The sequence below is a fragment of the Carcharhinus amblyrhynchos genome, chromosome 17 (assembly GCF_965287045.1).
Source record: "Carcharhinus amblyrhynchos chromosome 17, sCarAmb.v2.hapA, whole genome shotgun sequence".
NCBI classification, from domain to species: Eukaryota; Metazoa; Chordata; class Chondrichthyes; order Carcharhiniformes; family Carcharhinidae; genus Carcharhinus; species Carcharhinus amblyrhynchos.
The window spans coordinates 8,218,146-8,243,668 of NC_137340.1; the positions used below are offsets into that span (position 1 = coordinate 8,218,146).

Sequence of the window (25,523 nt, forward strand, 5' to 3'; positions counted from 1 at the left end):
AGGCATGCTTTGCCTTGGCACACTGTGATTTTGTACTCTACAACTGAATAAGCCACTCACTACGATCTCTGCCGGAATTAACTCAGCATCTCACTCATGCAAACTTCTGGATCCTTTTGCTCATCAAATTACTCCTCAAAAGTCATTTACCTTTCTTTGACTTTGCTCCAATCTTCAGTTTGGACGGCCAGGCTATTTGCGTGGTTGTTTCTTCCATAATCTGTAGAGAGACGTGAAATTGATGAATGTTTTATTTGAAGGGCTGGAATGTTTAAGACCAATCACAGTCTGACAATGAATAAATGAGATTAGTTAGTCCGTCTCCGCTCTCTGGCAAGTACCAGGGGCAATCTTACTAAATCTGTGATCATCGGCTAGGGTTCAAACATTGACCAAAACAGACTGGGACAACAGAACAATCTACCTAATGGAATATCAACACTATCTCAAAGGCAAGCTGTTTTCAGGCAGAGAGGGAGTTTGAGAATTGAGGCCTTGACAGTAGAAGCTGCAGACACGGACACAGGGTGAAAGAAGCTAGAGATGCTCCCTTGAGGTCAGAGTTGGAGGAACGCCGAGTTCTCAGAGGGTTGAAGGAGGTTACAGAGATACGATGGGGTGAGACAACAGGAAGAATTTGAACAGGGGCAAGAAAATTTTAAATGTGAGGCATTGATGAACCAGAGCCCAAGAAGGCCAGATCTAGCCAGCTTCCTAAAACTAAGATCTGAGAAAGAATTCCGAATCAAAAGTAAATATTTCATGTTAATGGCATTGCCTACGCAACTTGTGCTAAGGCTGCAGAAGGAATCAAAAGCTCAGACCTCAGTCGATTCTGGGGAGAGACTGTGCAAGATCTCATGGAGGAAACAGTTTCACTATCATTTTGGTTTAAACAAAGTACAATTCCAGGCATGATTCCGAGAGACAGAGCGAGAGACAGCGCAAGACAGTAAGCGAGAGTGAGCGAGTGAGAGAGAGACACACACAGGGAGATTGAGAGAGAGAGCGAGACAGGGAGAGCAAGCGAGCGAGAGAGAGAACGAGCGAGCGAGAGAGAGAACGAGCGAGCGAGAGAGAGAACGAGCGAGCGAGAGAGAGAACGAGCGAGCGAGAGAGAGAACGAGCGAGCGAGAGAGAGAACGAGCGAGCGAGAGAGAGAACGAGCGAGCGAGAGAGAGAACGAGCGAGCGAGAGAGAGAACGAGCGAGCGAGAGAGAGAACGAGCGAGCGAGAGAGAGAACGAGCGAGCGCGAGGGAGAACGAGCGAGCGCGAGGGAGAACGAGCGAGCGCGAGGGAGAACGAGCGAGCGCGAGGGAGAGCGCGAGGGAGAGCGCGAGGGAGAGCGCGAGGGAGAGCGCGAGGGAGAGCGCGAGGGAGAGCGCGAGGGAGAGCGCGAGGGAGAGCGCGAGGGAGAGCGCGAGGGAGAGCGCGAGGGAGAGCGCGAGGGAGAGCGCGAGGGAGAGCGCGAGGGAGAGCGCGAGGGAGAGCGCGAGGGAGAGCGCGAGGGAGCGAGACAGAGAGACAGAGCGAGACAGAGAGACAGAGCGAGACAGAGAGACAGAGCGAGAAAGAGAGACAGAGCGAGAAAGAGAGACAGAGCGAGAAAGAGAGACAGAGCGAGAAAGAGAGACAGAGCGAGAAAGAGCGAGAGCGAGAGAGAGAGAAAGAGAGCGAGAAAGAGAGAGCGAGAAAGAGAGAGAGAGCGAGAAAGAGAGAGAGAGCGAGAAAGAGAGAGAGCGAGAAAGAGAGCGAGCGAGAGAGAGAGACAGAGCGAGAGAGAGAGACAGAGCGAGAGAGAGACAGAGCGAGAGAGAGACAGAGCGAGAGAGAGACAGAGCGAGAGAGAGACAGAGCGAGAGAGAGACAGAGCGAGAGAGAGACAGAGCGAGAGAGAGACAGAGCGAGAGAGAGACAGAGCGAGAGAGAGACAGAGCGAGAGAGAGACAGAGCGAGAGAGAGACAGAGCGAGAGAGAGACAGAGCGAGAGAGAGACAGAGCGAGAGAGAGAGAGACAGAGCGAGAAAGAGAGAGACAGAGCGAGAAAGAGAGAGACAGAGCGAGAAAGAGAGAGACAGAGCGAGAAAGAGAGAGACAGAGCGAGAAAGAGAGAGAGACAGAGCGAGAAAGAGAGAGAGAGAGCGAGAAAGAGAGAGAGAGAGCGAGAAAGAGAGAGAGAGAGCGAGAAAGAGAGAGAGAGAGCGAGAAAGAGAGAGAGAGAGCGAGAAAGAGAGAGAGAGAGCGAGAAAGAGAGAGAGCGAGAAAGAGAGAGAGAGAGCGAGAAAGAGAGAGAGAGAGCGAGAAAGAGAGAGAGCGAGAAAGAGAGAGAGAGCGAGAAAGAGAGAGAGAGCGAGAAAGAGAGAGAGAGAGAGAAAGAGAGAGAGAGAGAGAGCGAGAAAGAGAGAGACAGAGCGAGAAAGAGAGAGAGAGACAGCAAGAAAGAGAGAGAGAGAGACAGCAAGAAAGAGAGAGAGAGAGCGAGACAGGGAGATTGAGAAAGAGAGACAGGGAGATTGAGAGATGTAACGAGATTAAGAGATACGGAGATCTGACTGTTCAGGAATGAAACCCAGAAGTATAAAATGGGAAAATGGCTGGTACGAGTAAAACATGAGAGTTGGTAATGATGTGGGGTGTGGTATACCCCAAATGACACTCCAGTAGTACTGGTGTTTGACTGGTTCAAACTTATGAATATTGATCTTTCCTGCTGCCTCATTTTGGGCAACAATCCTTTCTCCAGCGTTGGCCAGTGTGTGTTATCATAGCTTTAAACACTGACAGCTCTGAATGAATAGGCCCCATTGCCATGTTCCAGGCTGCTCCGAGTGGTTGGATCTCATGTACATGTTGCACACGAATCACTGCACTTATCCCAATAACGTATTACTTATTTACAGAAAGAAAAACCACAGGAGAGATTCCTTTTGCAACAACCAATCCCACATCTCAGGCACTGACCTTTCACTGAACTGGGGAATGGAAGATTGGTATTAACTTCTTTCACAGACTGGACACAATAGAACATAGAAAAACTACAGCACAAACAGGCCCTTCGGCCCACAAGTTGCACCAATCATATCTCGACCTACCAGGCTTATCTACAACCCTCAATCCTATTAAGTCCCATGTACTCATCCAGAAGTCTCTTAAAAGACCCTATCGAATTTGCCTCCACCACCACCACTTACAGCAGCCGATTCCACTCACCCACCACCCTCTGAGTGAAAAACTTACCCCTGGCATCTCCTCTGTACCTATTCCCCACCCAGCACCTTAAACCTGTGTCCTCTCGTAGCAACCATTTCAGCCCTGGGAAAAAGCCTCTGAGAATCCACCCGATCAATACCTCTCAATATCTTATACACCTCTATCAGGTCACCTCTCATCCTTCGTCTCTCTATGGAGAAAAGACCGAGTTCCCTCCCTCAATCTATCCTCGTAAGGCATGCCACCCAATCCAGGCAACATCCTTGTAAATCTCCTCTGCACCTTTTCAATAGCTTCCACGTCCCTCCTGTAATGAGGCGACCAGAACTAAGCACAGTACTCCACGTGGGCTCTGACTAGGGTCTTATACAGCTGCAGCATTATCGCCCGACTCCTAAACTCAATTCCTCGACTGATGAAGGCCAGTACACCATAAGCCATCTTAACCACAGCCTCTACCTGCAAGGCTGATTTAAGGGTCCTATGGACCCGGACCCCAAGGTCCTTCTGATATTCAACGCTGCTAAGAGTCTTACCCTTGATATTATACTCCTTCATCCCATTTGACCTGCCAAAATGGACCACTACACATTTATCTGGGTTGAAGTCCATCTGCCACTTCTCCACCCAGTCTTGCATCCTATCTATGTCACGCTGCAACTTCTGACATCCCTCCAGACTATCCATAACACCACCAGCCTTCGTGTCATCAGCAAACTTACCAACCCATCCTTCCACTTCCTCATCCAGGTCATTTATGAAAATTACAAACAGCAAGGGTCCCAGAAAAGATCCCTGGGGCACTCCAATGGTGACAGACCTCCATGCAAAAAAAGACCCATCCACAACCATTCTCTGCCTTCTGCGGGCAAGCCAGTTCTGGATCCACAAGGCAACAGCCCCTTGGATCCCATGCCCTCTCACTTTCTCAAGAAGTCTTGCATGGGGGACCTTATCGAACGCCCATATAAATCACATCCACCGCTCTTCCTTCGTCAATGTGTTTAGTCACATTTTCAAAGAACTCAACCAGGCTCGTAAGGCACGATCTGCCTTTGACAAAGCCGTGCTGACTACTACTGAGCATACTAAACTTCTCTAAATGTTCATAAATCCTGTCCCTCAGGATCTTCTCCATCAACTTACCAACCACTGAGGTTAGACTCACCGGTTGGTAATTTCCTGGGCTATCCCTATTCCCTTTCTTGAACATAGGAACTACATCTGCAATCCTCCAATCCTCTGGAACCTCTCCCGTCTCCATCGATGACGCAAAGATCATTGCCAGAGGCTCTGCAATCTCTTCCCTCGCCTCTCACAGCAACCTGGGGTACATCTCAGCCGGTCCCGGCGACTTATCTAATCTTGATGCTATTCAAAAGTTCCAACACGTCCTCTTTCTTAATGTCCACATACTCAATCTTTTCAGTCTGCCGCAAGCCTGCAGTACAACCACCCAGATCTTTTTCCACTGTGAATACCGAGGTAAAGTATTCATTAAGCACCTCTGCTATTTCTACCAGTTCTGTACAAACTTTCCCACCTTCACATTTTATAGGTCCTATTCCTTCACATCTCATCCTTTTACTCTTCACATATTTATAGAACGCCTTCGGGTTCTCCTTAATCTTACCTGCCAAGGCCTTCTCATGAACCCTTCTGGCTCTCCTAATTTCCTTCTTAAGTTCCTTCCTACCAGCCGTATATTCGAGATCCGTATACTCTATACCAGCCGTATACTCTAGATCCCGAACATCGCTTAGCTCTCTGAACCTACTGTACGCTTTTCTTATCTTTTTGACTAGGTTCGTTGAATGATGAAGGAACAAAGGAATTGTGAGCTTGAAGTGAAGAAAGAGGGATGGTAATTCCTGTTACAAATGGACTCACTTATCCTTCAGTGTCCAATTCTAATGAGGGAACTCCACCTGAAACAATAGCCCGTGTTTTGTCAAATCTAATGCTAATAAGCTGGCTGGGCCTTTGCAGAACGTTCTGGATTTTAATATCCAATTTCATTCATGCTAGTTCAGCTAACTTCTTAAAATCAGCCACCCAGGTGGAAACGTTAGAATGATATTGTTTGCAATTATACTGAAGCTGCTGGATTGTTACTTCCCAAGTCCCTGCCAAAGGCAACCAAAAAAGGAATGTTCCAATAACAGAGCTCTCTCCTTGAAGAGCCAAACAGCACTTTGTGTGGGAACGCTCCCTGTCTGGAACACCCACCCACAACAGGTAACTGGAACCTTCAGAGGTAGGACAAAGTACAGAGCTACCAGCCAGACTGTTACTGAGAGAGGGGAAATGATTCACACGAGGGACAGAGGGAGAAAGGGAAAGGGAAGAGAAAGACAGAGAATGGGAACGAAACGAGAGAGAATAAAGAGAAAAACAAAGGAAATGGGAAAGGCAGAAGGGAAATGGTAGTGAACAAGAGAAACACAGAAAGGGTAAAAAACACATTACTGCGGATGCTGGAACCTGAAACCCAAAGAGGAAATGCTAGAAAATTTCAGCGGGTCCAGCAGCATCTGTAAGGAGAGAAAAGAGCTGACGTTTCAAGTCCGGATGACCCCTTGTCAAAGCTTACCGAAAGGGAAAGAGGAAAGGCAGATAAGGACAGCAGATGGCACAGTGGTTAGCACTGCTGCCTCACAGCGCCAGGGACCTGGGTTTGATTCCTGGCTCGGGTCACTGTTTGTGTGGCGTTTGTACATTCTCCCAGTGCCTGCGTGGGTTTCCTCCGGGTGCTCCGGCTTCCTCCCACACTCCAAAGATGTGCCGGTTAGGTGCACTGGCCATGCTAAATTGTCAATTAGTGTCAAGGGGACTAGCAGGGTAAATGGTAAGTGGGGATAGGGCCTGGGTGGGATTGAGGTCAGTGCAGATTCAATGGGCTCCTTCTGCACTGTAGGGATTCTATGAGAATAAAAGGGGAAAGAACCAGAGAAACACAAAAGGGAAAGTTGGGGAGAGAAAGAAAGGGGAGGGGTGATGGTAAGAAAGGGAGAAAGAGAAAGACAGAAAGAGAAAGGGGAGAGAAAAACAGATAGTAAGAACAAAAGAGGAGAGAGCAAGGAAATAGGAAGAAAGAAACTCGAAGAGAAAGGCAGGAAAAGGGTGAAAGATAAAGAGGCTGGGGAGAGAGGAGACGATGAGGAGAAAGAGAAAGTGGGAGAGAGGTAGAGAGAAGTAGAAAGTGAAATGGAGACGACAGAGAATTGAGTTTGTTTGAAGCATTGCAGTCAACTTGTAGTTGGGTTTGTGACTAATTGCTTTCACCAGGCTGTGATGATGCTGGGATAGATTGGAGGTACATATTTAAGACAAGAAGCCTAATTGTATTTTGAAGGGAGATACAATATTCACAATCAAATAGTGAGCCAAATGTATTTTCCTGGTCAGGTGAAATTATATTGCAGACAGAGCATTTGGTTGTGAATTCCAATTTGCCCGTAACGCTGAATACATTGGTATACAGTGTCTCCCATTTCTGGAGGTACCAGCTTCTAAACCTGGCAAAAGCCACTCAAGAGTTTTACAACATAATAGCAATAAACCCAACACGTGTGTGCCTATAAAACACAATTGCTGCAATGCTGCAGCTGTCTGTGTATCAGGCTGGCCAGCCAATTACAGAATGCAGTAAATTAAATATTTGGAACAATTATTCATTATCTGCAGGGAGAAGGAGGGCAAGTCAGCAATTCTTCCATCCTTTATTTCCATTATATGTTCAGGGTTGTTGAATAAAAACAAAGCACTCAGTGAGTTCCTCATTGTGAAAGCGCAAGGCAGACGCGATGGGCCAAACGGCCTCCTTGTGCGCTGTAACAACTCTGTAAGCGATTACAAATGAAGAGTCAGCCACAGGCAAATATTAACTATTGCTGCTTTTAAATGCTTCACACTCTTCTCATGACCCAGTCATAAAAAAAAATTTCACTGCTAATGAAAATAAAAGACATTACACGCAGTAACCATTAAACCGACCAACATGTCCAAATACAAGATTTGAAGAAGGGGCCGAACTGGTGTTTGCGATTTATTCTCCCCTTACGGATAATTAACTTCTCTTCTCCCACTCCCGCAAGCGAACGGGAGACTTGGATATTAATAACTAATGCCTGTTTGTAAAGGGGCTTCCAGTAACAGTGCACAAACAATGTGAAAACATTCCAGTCAGGTACTGTGTATATCTCATAACAACGTGCAACGATTCCTGGCTTGGGTCACAGTCTGTACGTTCTCCCCATGTCTGCGTGGGTTTACTGCAGGTGTCCGGTTTCCTTCCACAATCTGAAAGATGTGCTGGCTAGGCGGATTGGCCATGCTAAATTCTCCCTCAGTGTACCCGCACAGGAGCCGGAGTGAGGCGACTGAGGCATTTTCACAGTAACTTCATTGCAGTGTTAATGTAAGCCCACACTAGTAAATAAACTTGAAAACCTTATACACAAATGGAATCCTAAAACATGCCAAACCCATTTCCTATCTTACTTCCAGATCCCAGAAATTAGCCATAGATTGTCAGTGAAATAAGACATCAACAAACACCTGCCTCAGCTCAACAGAACGTCACAGGGGATATCAATAAAAGAAAAACCACCTTCATATAAACCACAAAAATTTAATTAGAATGGATTAACACTCTAGAACTGGGGAACTGCCTGATCCCGAATTGGTTCCACAACATATTGTTCCAAGAAACTATCCCAAATGCACTCTAGAAATTAATACTCATGTTTGCTATTCCAATTTGATTAGCCTAATCTATAAGGAAATTCATGTTAGCTATGATTAATGCAGTGTTCTCTTTACAAGAATACGGGTCCCGGTCCAGTTCACATGTAACTCGTCCAGTTTGTACAGGTCCCATCTACCCCAAACTGTAGACCAGTTGGGTTGAAGTGTTAACAGTCTGGACACTGATGTCCACATTCATTTTCCACTGTTTTGGTCTTTTCGTGACAAAACTGATAATAAAGCAACAACCTGCATTTATATAGGATCTTTATCGCAGGAAAGCATGGCGTTTAATCCAACATTATCAAACAAAATATGACATCAAGCCATGTAACAGGACAGGTCGCCAAAACCTTGAAGAAAGGGGTAGTTTTATGCTTACTTTGAGTATTAAGTACGTCACTGCCCTTAAGACTGCATCTATGCTGTCCATTTGAGATTGCTTTGTATTATTTTATTAATTTTCTCTGGAGGATTTGTGCTGTGTGTGTGTGTGTGCTAATTACTGAGGTTTTTAACACATTAGGGTATACGCCTTGCCCCAAAATGCCATGACCGGTTGCATCATACTCACCTCTGCCTTAAGTTTCACCTGTTCCTTCACCTTACCCTATAGAGTGTGCCAAGTACAGGGGCAGAAGGCTAAGGGTACTTACCAAGCACTCTGGCACTATTTGTATTTGAGAACAGCAACAAGTCCGGTGAAGGCAAATTCACTTGGCCAAGAACTTAATCCCATTCTCATTCTCCAAGAACTAGAGGGCATCAGTTTAAGGTAAGAGGGGAAAGAATAAATGGGAACCTGGGGGGCAACTTTTTTTTTAAAGCTCAGAGGATGGTGTGCCTATGGAACTGCTAATGGAAGTGGTTGAGGTGGGGACATTAACAGCATTCAAAAGGCATTTGGACAAATGCATGGATAGAAAGGTTCAGAAGGTTATGGGCCAAGAAGGGAAGTGGGGTTAGTGTGGATGGAAATTTTGGTCCGTGTGGGCCAGTTTGGGCCGAAGGGCCTGTCTCTGTGCTGTAGGACTCTATGACTCAGTAGATGGCATGGAGGAGCAGGAAGCTGGGTTGAGTCTGTCCCTACCTGCCCGCGCCCCCACCGATACTGAAACCAGGTGGAGATTCTCTGCCAGCACAGCGACTAGGATCTGCAAAGCCAGCACAGAGCGGGGAAAACTCCTGGTTAAGGTGGCTGACTGCATTGAGTTATTTGGAGGCAAATCAGATATTCTAAACATGCCAATTCAGCGGAGAGAGTTCCAATGGTCCAAGATCATTAGCAGCAATTCCAAGTAACCACAGTGTGTTTAAGCTATGAAAATTTCCTGTCCAAATCTTTTCTGTGCCCACTGGCCATCTACTCTGGTTACGAGGGAATCGTGCAGAGCATGTATGCACCAAGGTTGTTGACTAACGGAACAGTACCATGGAGCTGACACTCCAACTGACGCAATGAGAAGCATACACTGTATTTCCAATGTAATGATACTTCAAAAGATGTGTAGATGAGCTGGATTGGCCATGCTAAATTGCCTATGCTAAATTGCCTTTTAATGTCCAAAGATACGTAGATTAGGCTAAATGTCTGAGGTTCTGGGGTTAGGCCTGGGTAAGATGCTCTTTCAGAGAATCAGTGCAAGTAGGATGGGCTGAACGGCCTCCTTCTGCACTGTAAGCATTCCATGCAAGTAGATTCAATTGCTTTTCTGGAGTTGCAAAACATGAGTGTTACACACAACGAAGCTGCACACATAACAAACGGACACCCTGGAGTATCTATTGCCCAAAATCTGAGTGAACACTGTAATTCGTAACGCAACACACTGTGTTTCAAATGCACTCCATACAGCGTACAAAACCAGCTGATGATACTGTTGCATTCCCATTGCATAATCCTTTACTAAATACCGCATGGTATTTGATCAGTTTTTCAACAGATGATTGCAAACTGAATTTAATTTGTTTGATGATGCCAAATTGGTCAGGGTATTTAGAAATGCATGGCAAGAGAATTTACCCAATATACAATTACCTTCAGTCTTAACCTCCCTCCATAATCATAAACACATGTATATTGTTTCAGCTGGAGTCGAGGGAGCAAACACACGGACACACACGGCAACAGACACATCTGGTTTCTTTCCTAACTCATGTCTCTATACATCAAAATTAATCTTACATCTGATCGGCTATTACACATGTGAGCAACATTAATAACCAATTTGACACACACTGCTGTTACTCAGGATAAATAATCTAGATTTCATTCAACTTTTGCTTGCTTTTATAAGCATCAATGTCACATGAATCATCTCCTGTCCCTTTAAATGCCATTTTCCAAGAATTGAATAATGCAGTGCTTATAATTTGATCATTGTATCCGATTATAGTAACACTCCTCCTTTATAAATTAGATTTATTATGAGTGTACTGCACCATACAAAGTCAGAAATATTTTGCTAAAATAATGGCCGGTGGAATTAGATCAATTGGCAGTGGTTTCAATTTTCCGTTATTCTGAAGCAGATTGGTCATTTCATCTCTCATATCCTCGAAGGACAGGCTTTTGTTTTTCCACAGTGCGGCACGGTGGCACAGTGGTTAGCACGGCTGCCTCACAGTGCCAGCAATCCGGGTTCCATTCCAGCCTCAGCTCACTGTGTGGAGTTTGCACATTCTCCCTGTGTCTGCATGGGTTTCCTCCGGTTGCTCCGGTTTCCTCCCACAGTCCAAAGATGTGCAGGTTAGGTGGATTGGCCATGCTAAATTGCCCCTTCGTGTCCCAAGATGTTTAGGTTAGTGGGGTAAGTGTGTGAGATTAAGGGGATAGAGCAAAGGATGGGGCATGCTAAGATGCTCTGTCAGAAAGGATGGGGTTTGATAAGATGCTCTGCAGATGTGATGGACTGAATGGCCTCTTTCTGCACTGTAGGGATTCTATGACAAGACACAAGACCACTAACCTGCAGCAAACCTGACCAATCTCTGGAGGGCTCGGATCCTGAACTGGTTTCTAATGGCACACTGACCAAGATGGACCGAACTACACTGGAAATTTCTTTCCCCACAAATGCAAAGCTCCACTTATCATTTGCCATGGGAGATATCAGTTTTGACTTGGAGGATGGCATTTCCTGCCTGATTTTGCTGTGTGCAAAAATGATGACTATATTTCAAAAGCAGCTCATGAGCTGGGAGGCGTTTGGTACATCCTGAAGACCTGCGAGGCTCAATATAAATACAACATCCAAAAGGTGCCATCTGACAACCGTGTCTCGCTGTAATAATTCAGCTATACTATGGACCAAATACTTCTAGTGTACACTTCCCGCAATATTACACCATCTCCACATCACTGAAAGGGTTGCATCGTCTACACACCTCCAGTGCACAGGAAATGTACGCTACTGCCCCTACAACACTTCCCCCACCCTCTCATATCTGGCAGCTCCACTCATCCACATTCCCACGCCTTTACACTTTGAACTGGGTTATATTCAGACCAAGGGTGAAGCTCCCATAAAAGGGAGACTGGAGCCTAAACACAAGATCAAATACAAGTACAACATCGAGATCTGATAACACCTGCAATGCCACAACTTAAATTTAATAGTAAGTGAAAATATAAAATTAGGAGCAGGAGTCGGCTACTCAGCCCCTCAAACCTGCCCTGGTTTGCAACAAAGGTCTGAGCCTCCGCCTCAACTTCATCCTCCCACCCCCATCTTCAAATCGCTCAACTCCCCTGTTGACTGAAAATCAATCTCTGTCCTGAATATACTCAATGACTGAGTCTCTGCAGCTCCCTGCAGTGGGGCAATCCATGGTGTGAGCTATGGGATTCCCAGCAGCTAATGGCTCCCCAAGCTAGGTGGGTTTTCCTGCGCTCCTCCTGGGAAAATAAGGAGCCTCAGGACCTCAGGAGTGTCTTCGCCCTTTCCCCCAAGATCCAATCTCTAGTCTCCCAACTCCAATGGCTGACCTGAGCTTCCCACACTCCTATCGAGTGTAGAGTGCCAATTTTTCTTGGATTGACCCAACTGTAACATCAATGACCACACTCCAAGATGGTGCTGTCAAAAGGCAATAGATGTAATTAAAGATCAAGGAGGCGGTCGCTGAAGGGCTAGGGAGAAACCTCGACCAGAGGAAGACAAAGGTACCAATATAATACTTCGCTGTTGTCTAATAATATATCGTGTACAGTCTTATATAAAGCCCTATGTTGTAGAATAACACACACATTTTGATATCTGGTAAATGAATTATTTTTTTTTACCAGAAATGGTAGATAAGGCACATGTGTGTATATGTGTGTGCGCGTGTGCAAGTGAGTGATGGGGATGGGTGTCTGTGTTTGGGTATGTGGGGGTGAGTGGGTTGGTGTTTGGATGTGTGCCCTCACACGTGTGTAGATGGTGTCTGTGTGCACATGCAGGTGTGTGGATGGATGTGTATGCATGTATATGTTTGGGTATGTGGGGGGAGATACGTGCGTGCGCTTGGGTGTGTGCGGGTAGATGTGTGTTTGGGTTCATATATGTAGGTGTGTGTGTGTGTGTGTGTGTGTGTGTGTGTGTGTGTGTGTGTTTGGATTCATATCTGTGGATGTGTGTGTATATGGAGGTTTAATGTGTCTGTGGGCACATGTGTGGGTGCATGTGTTCCTATATGAAAATAATGGGGAACGTAGGCCAACCAACTCTGGAAATAGGCAAGTGATGGAGAGTCCATGCTGGTAAGTCTAATGCAAGGGGGTTTTGTAAGCCAGTGCACTGGGAAGGGAGAGATTTGAGAAGTACGAGGTGTTATCACAAGGGGCTGGAAATAGCCAATAGTGCACTCATTCCAAAATGATGACCCAACCCACCCAGGCAACTGCACACCTATTAGATCCATATCAACATTAGCCAATGGAAAAGGAATCAATTTTCAGGAATACCCGGGGGTTGGTTGTATGATGATGATAATGGAGTAAATACAGATTGTTACATAGAAGAAGACCAAGATTTCTCTAGGTCACCTTTTACTATCCTGATGGTGATATAACAATGATAACGTTCTTGACTAATCACAGCAATTCCTCTCTATCATTTGATTACCACTGACTCAGATATGAAATGAAGCTAACCTCTATTGGTACTGAGCTTCGGAAATCTATTAGGGTTGCCAACTCTACAGGATTTAACGAGATTGAGAGTTATAGATAGGCCTGGGAGGTAGGGATATGATCGGTGCAACTTGTGGGCCGAAGGGCCTGTTTGTGCTGTAGTGTTCTACGGTCTATGTTTGGCCTGGAGTGTCCAGGAATTGAAGATGAATCCTGAAGAAAAATCATTGGGATATTAAAAAAATTTCCACGAAATGTTCTGTGAACATTTCTCTTTACCTGATATAATAATATTGAAGATGGTGAAAAATGCTATTTGACTGACAGGCAATGGCTGTAATTTACACTTAATTCAGTGAGATACACAATAAAATCCGAGAGGATAGATGAATAGATATTATAGACAGGATATTAGCTGGAGGCAGCATGTGGTTACAGAGGCCTTATGTTGAGATGCAAAATGCGATACCCCTAAGATTACTTTTGCGATCCCAAATTATCTGAATTTAAATTAACAACCCGACTTCAGTAAGAACTGGTCAAAGACACAGAAACTAGAAGCAGGAGGTGGCCATTCAGCCCTTCGAGCCTGCTCGCCCATTCATTTTGATCATGGCTGATCAGCAAATTCAATATCCTGATCCTGCCTTTTCCCCATAGTCCCAAGAGCTATATCCAACATACAGGGAAGATATTCTAACCTGTCAGAGCTTGGCTGCTACAGAAAATGAGATGAATAGGGACAACTTGGCTTTTTTTAAAAAATTATAGCTATTGCCAAAGTGACAGTCATTTTTTTTGTGGATTAGGAGATGAAAAGGAACAGACAACAAATTGTAGAAGTGCCTTTAGTGCTGGGACAGAATTCAAGGCGTTGAGTTTAGATTGACAGAGACAATCTTCTCACACGGACTCTCTGACTTTTAACTAAGTAAAATATGCCGAGCAAGTTATAGCTTTCAGCCACAAATACCTCATCGATCTTGGTGCAATGGTATTTGAAATGTCAACTTGCTTGTTTACTTCAAATAGAAGCAAAAGAGGCTCTGGGGCACCAAGTTACAGCTTTGGCTGCAGTTTCTTGGCTCTGGCATCAGAGCAAAAAGACCTGGAATTCAGAATGTCCACATGCAATGTCCTCATTTGGAAAGTTTACCAAAGAGGAAATCCAACTGCTCACCCCCAAAGGAGATGGAGGTGCCAAGAGGCCTTTCTGGGCTGGCCCGGGTTCGATTGTTTGGAAGCACTCACTTTTGCTGTGCCGTTTTTCTTCTGTATATTGCCTCACCTCAAATAGATACCATTAGCTAGTACCCTGTGGTCCTGGGATGTCCACTAAGTTTATTTATCAGTGTCATAAGTAGGTTTACAATAACACTGCAGTGAAGTTACTGTGAAAATCCTCTGTTGCCACCCTCGGTGCATTACACGGATACGTGGGGTTATGGGGATAGGGCCTGGGTGGGATTGTTGTCAGTGCAGGCTTGATGGGCCGAATGACCTCCTTCTGCACTTTAGGGATTCTAAAGGACATGTATGGCTGGCACGTTTCTTCACTATGGCCATTACTACATTCCCTTTTGTACCCTATGATGACTCAGGTTGCGAGTTGTGTGCAGTGGAGACTCTGGCCTCTTTGTGGGGCTGGGGGCAGGTGGGGAACCACAATCCTGAGCTCCACTCCAAAGTGCTATGACACACGTGCACACATTCTTGTCTTGCCACGGTTCGGATTCCCTGAGGACGTGCGTTCCGAATCGCCAGAGAACACAAAATGATTGCAGAATAAAAACCATGGCACAACGCTCCTCTGAAACCAACCTGTTCTCCTGGCAGTTGCAGGAAGCAATAAAAGAATTAACTTCATTAAGTCAAAGTAAAAGGTTTAATAAGAAATCTTCAATACACCAACACTTGGGCCACAAATGCTCCCCACAATCCCCATTTGCTTTCTAGTTATACAGAGTCAGCTGACCAACATATGGTTTTCCCATTGGTTACACTGTCTACTGGGTCAGCTGACCCTTGCAGCATGTTACCATTTGTTACATTATAACAACTCCTCACCCATGGGGGAGGCGACGGCCTAATGGTATTATCACTGGACTATTAATCCAAAAACTCACCTGATGTTCTGGGGACCTGGGTTCGAATCCCACCACAGCAGATGGTGGAATTTGAATTCAATAAAAATATCTAGAATTGAGAATTGACTGATGACCATGAAAACCATTGTCGATTGCCGGAAAAAACCATCAGGGTCGCCAATGTCCTCAGGGAAGGAAATCTGCCGTCCTTACCCTGTCTGGCCTACATGTGACTCCAGATTCACAGCAACGTGGTTGACTCTCAACTGCCCTCTGAAATGGCCTAGCAAGCCACTCAGTTCGAGGGCAACTAGTAATGGGCAATAAATGTTGGCCTTGCCAATGATGCCCAGGAATGAAGAAGAAAAATAAAGAACCCACCCATTCCCATACAAGTCTAGCTCCGTCCCATTCTCAAGATGATCATATCGAAGGGTAGGACAGTCTCAATGGGTCATTGCCCTTACTCCTGCTCCTATTTCTCGTTTTTCTTATGAATACAGTTTGCCCCACGGTGTCTTATTCTTCATCCTGGGAGATGAGAGGAAGTGCAACAGCATCAGAGACTTTATAGGGGGGGGGGGCATTTACTGAAATTAGGACTGCATTGCTAAATCGGGGTATGCTGACCCAGGCACAGTGGCTTTGACCAACGAGCGGCTGGATCCGTCTCTGAAATCTGTGTTCTCGGGGCAAGCAGTTTTTTTCTGGGGGGCTGGGGATTAACCTGTGACGCTCAGGCTTAACACAGGTTTCAGGGCCAGGGAGAGGGAGTAGCTTAAAGTTAATCAGGGTGTGAAATTGCTCAGGAACGGAGTGCAACTTCTTTATCAATCCAGTATGTCATGGGATGGCACAGTGCCAGTTCACGCTGCTGGAATAAGCACAAACAATTTATAAAGACAGCGTGATTATTAAGCAGTCTTGTACCGTGCCAATCTTCACTCTGAACTATTACAACAGGAAAATCCAAAGTTTGCCAAGTGTTATTTACCAATTGGACTAATCGAATGATAAATAAGAGTAAGAAAAGCTGTTGTTTAATTTCATCCGGAGAGAGGCAGGAGTGAGAAGTAAACAACAGAGAGCAGGTGAGATTCCTCCCTCAGTCACTGCTACTTTGCAGAATGGTTGAATGTTTGGAGAATTTGCAAGAATTTTACCTTTTTAAAAGATAAATGGAGCATTTGGCTACCAGAAGTAATTGAAGAATTTCTGATAGGGTGTACTAATTCAGAATATACAGTGCAGGAAAGGCTCTTCAGCTCATCTAGTCTGCACCAATAATATCTACTGCTAAACGTGCGCTAATCCCATTTTCCTGTCCCATTTCCTTGAATGTTATATTTCAAATGCTTATCCAGACATTTTTTTTAAAATGGTGATAGGGTTCCCAGCCTCCACTCCCTTCCCAGGTATTACATTCTAGATTCCCACCACCCTGAGTCAAAAAGATTTTTCTCACATCACCTCTGAATCTCCTCCCCCTTACCCTAAATCTGTGCCCCCTCACGACTGACCCCTCAACCAAGGGGAACAGCTGCTTCCCATTCACCCTGTCCAAACCCCTCAATCTTGAAGACTTCAAACATCTTCCCCCACAGCACAGGCAACGAGATCGGTCTGAGCTGCCATCTAGTAAGCCTTCTCCGTTCTCAAATAAACAATCCAAGTCTCTCCTTACAGCTCAAATGCTCCATCCCAGGCAACATCCTAGTGAACCTCCTCCATACCCCCTCTAGTGCAATCACATCCTTCCTATAGTACTCTGGTTTCCTCCCACAGTCCAAAGATGTGCAGGTTAGATGGACTGGCCATGTTAAATTGCCCCTCAGTATCAGGAGGACTAGCTAGAGTAAATACATGGGGTTATGGGGATAGGGTCTGGGTGGGATTGGGGTCAGTGCAGACTCGATGGGCCAAATGGCCTCCTTCTGCACTGCAGTGTTCTACAATAGTGAGGTGACCAGAATTGCACAGTAAGTCCTCCAGCTGTGGCCTCAGCAACCTTCTGTACAGCTCCAAATGACGTTCTTGCTAAATGGGAACGGCTATATTTATCTTACAGTGACCCATGCTGCCATCATTCATTCCTGGTGTATACACATCTCAGCAAGCGGCTCAAAACCCAAAGATAATTGTGGCAGAGTTCAGCAAGGAAGCCAGGGCAGAAGAACCTTTGCTTAAAGCCAAGTCTTCTGAATGCTGATAACAGTACAGCCACAGGGTTGGTTACTGCCTCTCATGTCCAACCCAGGAGCTGTCTCTGCATTGTAGGCTCACCTATACCCAGTTGTAGCTTCCTAGAATCAAGGGGTTCCTTGCATTTATTTAGCTTCTTGAAATGGTAAAACATCTCCACGGTGCCTCACAGAAAGATCACCAAACAAATTAGATCAGGATGAGATTTCCGAACAACTGAAGAAAGGAGAGGTGGAGAGGTTTTGGAAAGAAATGGCACAGCTTAAAGCTCAGCAACTGCAAGGAAGGCCCCAATGATGGGATGAATAAAAACAACAATACCCAAGGAGCCAGAACTGAGGAGCGCAGAGACTTCAGAGGAGGGTTGTTACATAAGAACACAAGAAATAGGAGCAGGAGTAGGCCATCTAGCCCTTCGAGCCTGCCCCACCATTCAATAAGATCATGGCTGATCTGAAGTGGATCAGTTCCACTTTCCTGCTTTCTTCCCATAACCCTTAATTCCCCTGTCTGTCTATCCACCAGTGACATAAATATATTCAGCGAGGTAGCCTCCACCACTTCAACGGGCAGAGAATTCCAGAGATTCACCACCCTTTGAGTGAAGAAGTTCCTCCTCAACTCCGATCTCAACTGTACCCCCCTTATTTTGAGGCTGTGCCCTCGAGTTCTGCTATCCTTTCTAAGCGGGAAGAATCTCTCTACCTCTACCCTATCCATCCCCTTTATTATCTTCTATGTCTCAATAAGATCTCCGCTCAGCCTTCTAAACTCCAACGAGTACAGGCCCAATCTATTCAATCTCTCCTCATAGTCCAACCCCCTCATCTCCGGTACCAGCCTAGTGAACCTCCTCTGCACTCCCTCCAAGGACAATATATCCTTCCGCAAATGCGGTGACCAAAACTGCACACAGTACTCCAGTTGTGGCCTCACCAGTGCCCTGTACAGTTGCAGCAAGACCTCCCTGCTTTTGGGTCAGGGGAGGCTACGGAGAGGGGAAATCATGGAGGGATTCGTAAACGAGGAGACACTGCTGGACAGAGGGTCAATGAAGGTCACTCAGCACTTGGGAAATGGGGGGGAAATAAGACTTGGTGCAAGATGGCCAGCAGGGATGTGGATCAGCTCAGGTTTAGTGGGGATTGGAAGGCTGATGGGCAATGCTGTGAAATGGTCAGTTCTAGAGGTAACAAGGGAGAGATTTAGCAGTGAATTGGCTGAGGTACGAGGAGAGATGGGCAACGTTATGAAGGTGAAAGGCAGCAGCCTTGGTGATGGTGCGATGTGGAGGTGGATGCTCACAGTCTAATACGACACTGTGACTGTGAAAAACAGAGTGTGACTGAGGGGAGGGATGGAGTCAGTAGCTCGGGAGTGGAGTTTGCACAGGGGACTGAAGATAACGGTTTCAAGTCTTCCCAACATTCAGTGAGCTGTTGCTCAGCTAGGATGGAATGGCAGACATGGTTGAGAGAGGTGGTGGTGAAGTAAGGCTGGCTATCATCCACCTTTACATGGAGCCTGATGCAGTGCTTACAGGTGATGTATCCGAGGGACAACATGTAGATGGGGAAGAGGAGGGGATCAAAGATAGGCTGTCGGGGACACCGGACCCTCTGATAGGGAGAACCCCTAAGTGTCAATGTAGTCAGGAAGAGAAGTCATTGCAGGTGACTGGCTATGATTGGATAGGAAGGAACAGGAATATATGAGTGCAGTCCCACCCAACTGGTTGACATGGGAGGGGCAGTGGAGGAGGATAGGGTGGTCAACATTGTCTACCTTCCTGCAGCCATTGACAAGAATGAAGCGGGTTTATCCTTCATCACAGTCGTGTCAGATGTGGTCTGTTGTGTCTTTGATACCAGATTAATCGCCATGGCAGGGCCAAAAACCTAGCTGAAGGAGTGGAACACGGTGGGCATGGGTTTGGGAGCTAACACATTCCAGAACTTTCAGCATGTTGTGTTGAAAAGCAGCAGATTGGTTAATGGGACAGAGTTAATTCTGTAACGTTACTGCAATCTCCGGCTCCAGATCGAAAAGTGTCCCACAAGGAGACATTTGCTCCACACTTCGGTCCAAAGTCATCTTTCAACGTAGCCAAATTGTGATCTCAGGAAACACAATCCAACAGCTTAGATCATTAAATCATTACCACATTCGGACGATATCGGCCGGCTGAGGTGAAGCAAAAACAAGACCAGACGAAGGGGGAGGAGCAGGAATTAAATGATTCAGTGGAGAAAAAGCATCTGTCGGGAGATTGATCTTTGGAGAAGGTTGCTGCTGTGGGACGGAAGAAACTCCAAAAGGCCGGAGCCTGTACCGGAAGAGCATGAAGATTTTGCCATGGTGTCGGGACAGGGAAAAATAATGGAATATCATCGGAATCATCTGGAAGAGGGGAAGAACAAGAGATTGGAGTCCAGGGATGCAGGTTAGAGGGACAGCTCCACATGACGTGATGGGAATTCCAGCAACTCTTTGCAGATCAGACATGAGGAGGAGCTGGGAGAGGGGGTAAGCACAGATACAACGTAGAGAGACTAGGAGCGGAGAATTGCTTCCACTTGCCATTTTAAAGTAGGCGGGTGTTTAGGCCCAGAGCTAGGAGTGACTGTCACTTATCGGAGGACAGGTCCGGTGCCGGGCACATGCCAGGTTAGCTGGCTTTACAGCCACTGATGGGAAACCTCAGAAGTGGCTGTTATACAAGGGGTCAAACCAGGGTGACATGGTGAATGGACACTAAGATCTAATGCGGCTGCTCACAGCTCTGTAAGCTGCTACTTCCTATGCAGGCTGAGTCTCACAAATCAGACAAAACTCAAACTAGAAACAAAGTCTACATGAAATGGCATAAATGAAGATTACATTTATTCTGCTTGGCGTGAACAGTTCATTAATTACCCTTGGTTGGATGGTGTTCGCCATTAAATTGAAGAATGCTCAAACTTTAAGACATCCCTTTAAGATATCGGGAAGGTAGTTACACCACACGGCACGGGGGCCAAGTGATTTTGGTTAACACCAGCAATGCACCAATCACAGTGACCACAACCTGAATCCAGAGGCAGGGCCTGTGCTGACAGGAGAGGCAATGCCTGGCAGAGACACCTCACTCAGCTCAATCCAGGCCTCCAGCACTGAAACCATTTGGCAGCCATTCTAATCTCACCATGAGAATTCATCCTGAGGAGCGGCAGGTCTCTCCGTGATTTGCGGTATCGGCACAGTGGTTAGCACTGCTGCCCGGGTTCAATCCCGGCCCTGCGTGACTGCGTGGAGTTTGCATGTTCTCCCCATGTCTGTGTGGAACACGGCCACATTTCAGCTCTGGTGAGGCAGCAGCTATATAGAACTCCGTCATGTTAACACTTAGCATTGTAGAGTGCTTCAACAATGTCTTACTCAAAACTATTGAACCATAAAACGGATATGCATGGGTTAAGGGGCCTGGGACTCAGCATCTACCACTATACACTACCAGACAGTTCGGCACTAACCCGAAGGCCTAGCGCTAACCAAAACCTCTAAAATAACCTCCAGTATGAATACAAAGTCTCACACCGTGATTTTAACACCACCAAGGCACAGAAGAAACACCAATCTCCTCCTTCATGTTGTATGACCAGTGTACAAATGTTCACATGAAATGGACTGGCCCCTGAAAGGACCAATGACAGTTTTCATTGTCAGTCTGGTGGGGCAGGATATTGCCCCCGTGTCCCCAAAGCCAACACTGGAACTTCTCTCAGCCCAATCCTATTACACCCACCCACCTTTTCCGTATGGTGATGAGGCCCCGGGTTACAATGGCTGGCCTCCAGGCTCGTCGCACATTCTGTGTCTCCCCCCTCCACCCTCCTGCCAATGCTGCCTTCATCCAAGTTAAAACCCTGGCTTGCTCTTGGAACAGTGGCCTGCAGGTAGGGCCCCATCAGTACCAAGTTCAATCTAATGATCCCATGGAACTTGTCTGTCCTCCGCACATCACTGTAACACATTGATTATTCCCTCTGCCATTCTGTGGTCAGGAAGTGGGAGACGGAATGGCTTCGGGAATATGATTCTTCCGTGTGCAGCGCGCAACTGCCAATAACGTACATGTCACCTCAACGCTCACGTCAATCTCCAGTGGAAAAGCAGATGTTTCACCAGCGTGGATTCCTGATTAGCCTCAATGCTTCACTTCACAGTGTTGTCTCTAACTCGCCAAACATTATATTACCCCCATCTCTGCAATCCTGTGAGGCTTCTTGGTCTCTACAATCTGATAGCTCCCCTCAAACAATGTTCTTTGAGTTTGTTCAGAGGTGGTTAAGGTGCTCTGCAACTGACTACGTGGCCATGGAAGCTCATCTTTTAGATGGTGAATTTTCTCGACAAGCTCCTTGCGAACCGTCTCCTAGTGTTGCTGATTTAGCTCAATTCTGCTGCTGGACATCATGTGGAGATGCATAAATTTGGATATGGCTAAAACACTCACAAACCATGGAGTGCCTCACTTCACTTCCAAAAAGGTTTCTTATCCTCTTGCTTTTTATTTGCAACAGGATCAGGAGGCTCGATGCAAGAACGTGTCCACTGTGTTAGATTTATGTTGCTGGTAATTATCAAAATGATGTTCGGCTTGAGATAGAGAAGCATCATGCCAACGTGGAGTTCTCGAACCTTCCATACAGGTGCTCCCACCTGCCCGACCATCTCACCCCCGGTGACCCTCCCACGATAGCTTGATCTCCTTCCTCAACTTGCTCACTGATCTTCCAATCAGGATTCCTGTTGATGGATCCGATTCTGTCATGTTTGGGATCGCTTGAAGGTATTCGCCCTCCTCTCACAATGAATCAGGAGCCAAAAAAATAAAATACTGGGCACCCACATGGCAGGCTGCATACGTGGAGTGTATTTCCCCCACTATCCCATTCTCAGCAAATTGGGACAAGAAAGAAAATTCATGCATTAACAACCGCAGAGCTAGTTCCAGGACCTTGCTGAAATAATTGCCCCTCAGCAGTAATCACTGTTGCCCCGGATTCCAATTTCTCACCCCATGACATCACTGGGGATCATGACCCATGGTTTGGGAACCCCAATCATTAGGCTATGTTCCGCAAAGGTTACGTTGATCATTACATGAACCAGCATTGCAGACGTGCTGGAATGCATTAGAATACTTTCCCCTCTGGAGAAAGTGTTAATCTGCATTCAAAACAGTAGAAAACTGAGTTTGGGAACCATTCTGTAATTGATAAATGGCCTTAAGTGATTTAAATGTCCATGTAATTTAACTTTGTAAAAAAACCTAGCCATCTAATGTGGGTTGGGGAAAAAAAAACTAGCCATCTGTTTCTTCTGTTTCAAAAGGCTCCATTGTCTGGAGTTGGAGTGGTTTGTTTTAACAACTGAACTCATTATAACTGCTTGGCTGAGTTTCAAACTGGATGAAACACTTAGTTCAGCAAGTAGTTGGTTACTCATTTCGATGGTTTTAAAAGCTTATAAATGGGATCGTCGGGTCTTTGATATGATTTCTGAATAAATGTTTGTTTGTTTTCACAATTTAATGTTTTCTATGGGACTGGAGTTTTGTTTTTGTGGTATAAATGTTGCAGTGTTTGATTGTTGCTTGTACGAGATCATTAGAGGTTTAATTTTTGTCGTGTCCATTTCAAATTCCACTTTCCATTACTATAGCATAGCTCCTGAGGTCTGTTCACAATGGATATTGGGCCACTCACTCTGGAGGGTTAATAAGGGGGCATGGGGTTGAGGGGGCGAGGATTGGCGGTCATAAAAACGACATGGAGAGCTGGGCCAATGTCGCCGAGGTCCAAGGCTGGCCCTTCTAACCACCTCGCCTCTGCACCCTCACTCCACTGATGCTGTCTCAGGCCTAGCTCAGGAGATGACACGCCTGAACCTTGGTCACACAGCTGCGAGATGAAGATTTGGCCAGTATGTGCGGAGGTGATGGTTTCAAGTTGGCAAACTTGGGAACAACCTGGTCTCTTTGATTCCAAAATCAAAGCCAAAACTCCAGGCCCAGAACTGGAGCACAAAATCTCAGCTGGGACTTGAGTGCAGTACTGCAGGAGTGCTGCACTGCCAGAGGTGCCACCTTTGGGACAAAATGTTAAAATGGAGCCACTTTTACCTTCTGAGGGGAATAAAATATCCCATTTGGAGCAGTGAAACTTTCTCCAGGGATCCTGGGCAGTATTACTGGAACAGATATCTGTTCAGAATCACACTGCTGTTTGGAAGAGCACCCAGGTCACCAATTGCTGAGTTCACACATTATTAAACAGTAACTTGAAAAGTACTTAATCAACTGCAAAGAGCTTTAAATATGGAGATTATCAAAATTGTTATACACAAATGTAAGTCTTTTTTCCTTGTTTTCAAATTTACACCCAGATGAACAAACCCTCTCAGTCCAGGCTGTCCTGGAGTTGACAATGCTAGAGTTACATTGAATGGCATTGAGAATCATACAGCGCATCGAGTCCGCACCGACACATTACAAACGCCTGAGCTCCCACCTAATCCCATCCGTCAGCACTTGGCCCAAAGCCGTGAATGTTATGATGGGCGAAGTGCTCACCCAGAAACTTTTTAAAAGGGTGTGCGGCATCCCATCTCCAGCACCCTCCCAGGCACTGCACTCCAGACCCTCTGGGGTAAAAACATTTCTCCTCACAATCCCCTCCTAACCTTCCTGCCCCTCACTTTGAGCATCTGTCCCCTCGTGACTGACCCTTCAACTTCAGCTACCTCCTTATCCACTCCCTCCGTGCCCCTTATAATCCTGTCCACCTTGATCAGATCGCCCCTCAGTCTTCTCAGTTCCAACAAAAACAACCCAAGCCTATCCAAACTCTCTTCAATGACTTAAATGTTCCATCCCAGGCAGCATCCTGGTGAACCTCCCCTGCACCCCCTCCAGTGCAATCACTTCCTTCTGATCATGTGGCGACCAGAACAGCACTCAGTACTCCAGCTGTGGCCTCACCAAACTTGTACGCAATTCCAACTTGGCTTCCCTGCTTTTGGAATCTATGCCTCGATCGATAAAGGCGAGTGCACCATATGCTTTGTTCACCATCCTGCTCATACATCCTTCTGCTTTCAGAGACCTGCGGACATTGACACCCTGGCCAGAATTTTACCGTCCCGTCCGTCACACCAATTGAAGTGGGTGAGGAGCGGACCATGGAAAGGTCCGTTGATCTCGGGCGCGATTTTCTGGTTGAGGGGCGGGCGAGGCTGGAAAATCCTGCCCCCTGGTGTAAATTTGTATGTATGCAGAAAAAAAATTATGACATCAGCTTCAACTTTCCAAAGGCCACCCCCAAAGAACAAAGAACAATACAGCATCAGGCCCTTCGGCCCTCCAAGCCTGCACCAATCACGTGTTCCTAACTAGACCATCCATTTGTAACCCTCTATTCCCAGTCTGTTCACGTGGCTATCTAGGTAAGTCTTAAATGACCCTCGCGTGTCTGCCTCAACCACCTTGTTTAGTAGTGCATTCCACACACTCTGTAAAATATGTCCTCCGTATATCTGTATTGAACTTGCTCCCCTTACCTTGAACTTGTGACCCCCTGTATTTGTCATTTCTGACCTGGGAAAAAGCTTCCAACTGTTCACCCTATCTATGCCCTTCATAATTTTATAAACTTCTATTAGGTCACCCCTCAACCTCGGTCTTTGCAGGAAGAACAATCCTAGTTGACTCAATCTCACCTCATAGTTTAGACCCTCCATAGCAGGCAACATCCTGGTAAACCTTTTCTGCACTCTCTCCAAAGTCTCCACATCCTTCTGGTAGTGTGGTGACCAGAACTGGATGCAGTATTCCAAATATGGCCTAACCAATGTTCTATGTAACTGCAACATCATATGCCAACTTTTATACTCTGTGCCCCATCCAATAAAGACAAGCATGCCATGTGCCTTCTTCACCACCCTTTTCACCTGTGCTGCCACCTTTCAGGACCTGTGCACTGTGTATCTGTGTATCTGTACTCCTGAAGGTTCTGCCAATTATTGTATAGCTCTCCTCTGCATTAGATCTACCAAAAGGCGTCACTTCACATTTATCTGGATTAAATTCCATCTATATCCCGCTGTACTCTCTGAC

General features: G+C 46.1%; 1 protein-coding gene across 1 annotated transcript in view; it reads right to left on the reverse strand.

The window, feature by feature from the left end:
• The window catches only part of bicc1a (BicC family RNA binding protein 1a), a 265,871-nt gene that overhangs the window by 131,726 nt on the left and 108,622 nt on the right, over nt 1-25,523 (reverse strand). Inside the window, exon 3 of the mRNA XM_080205453.1 lies at nt 151-220. Within this exon, the coding sequence (XP_080061579.1) occupies nt 151-220 (70 nt within the window). The remainder of the gene's footprint in view (nt 1-150; nt 221-25,523) is intronic.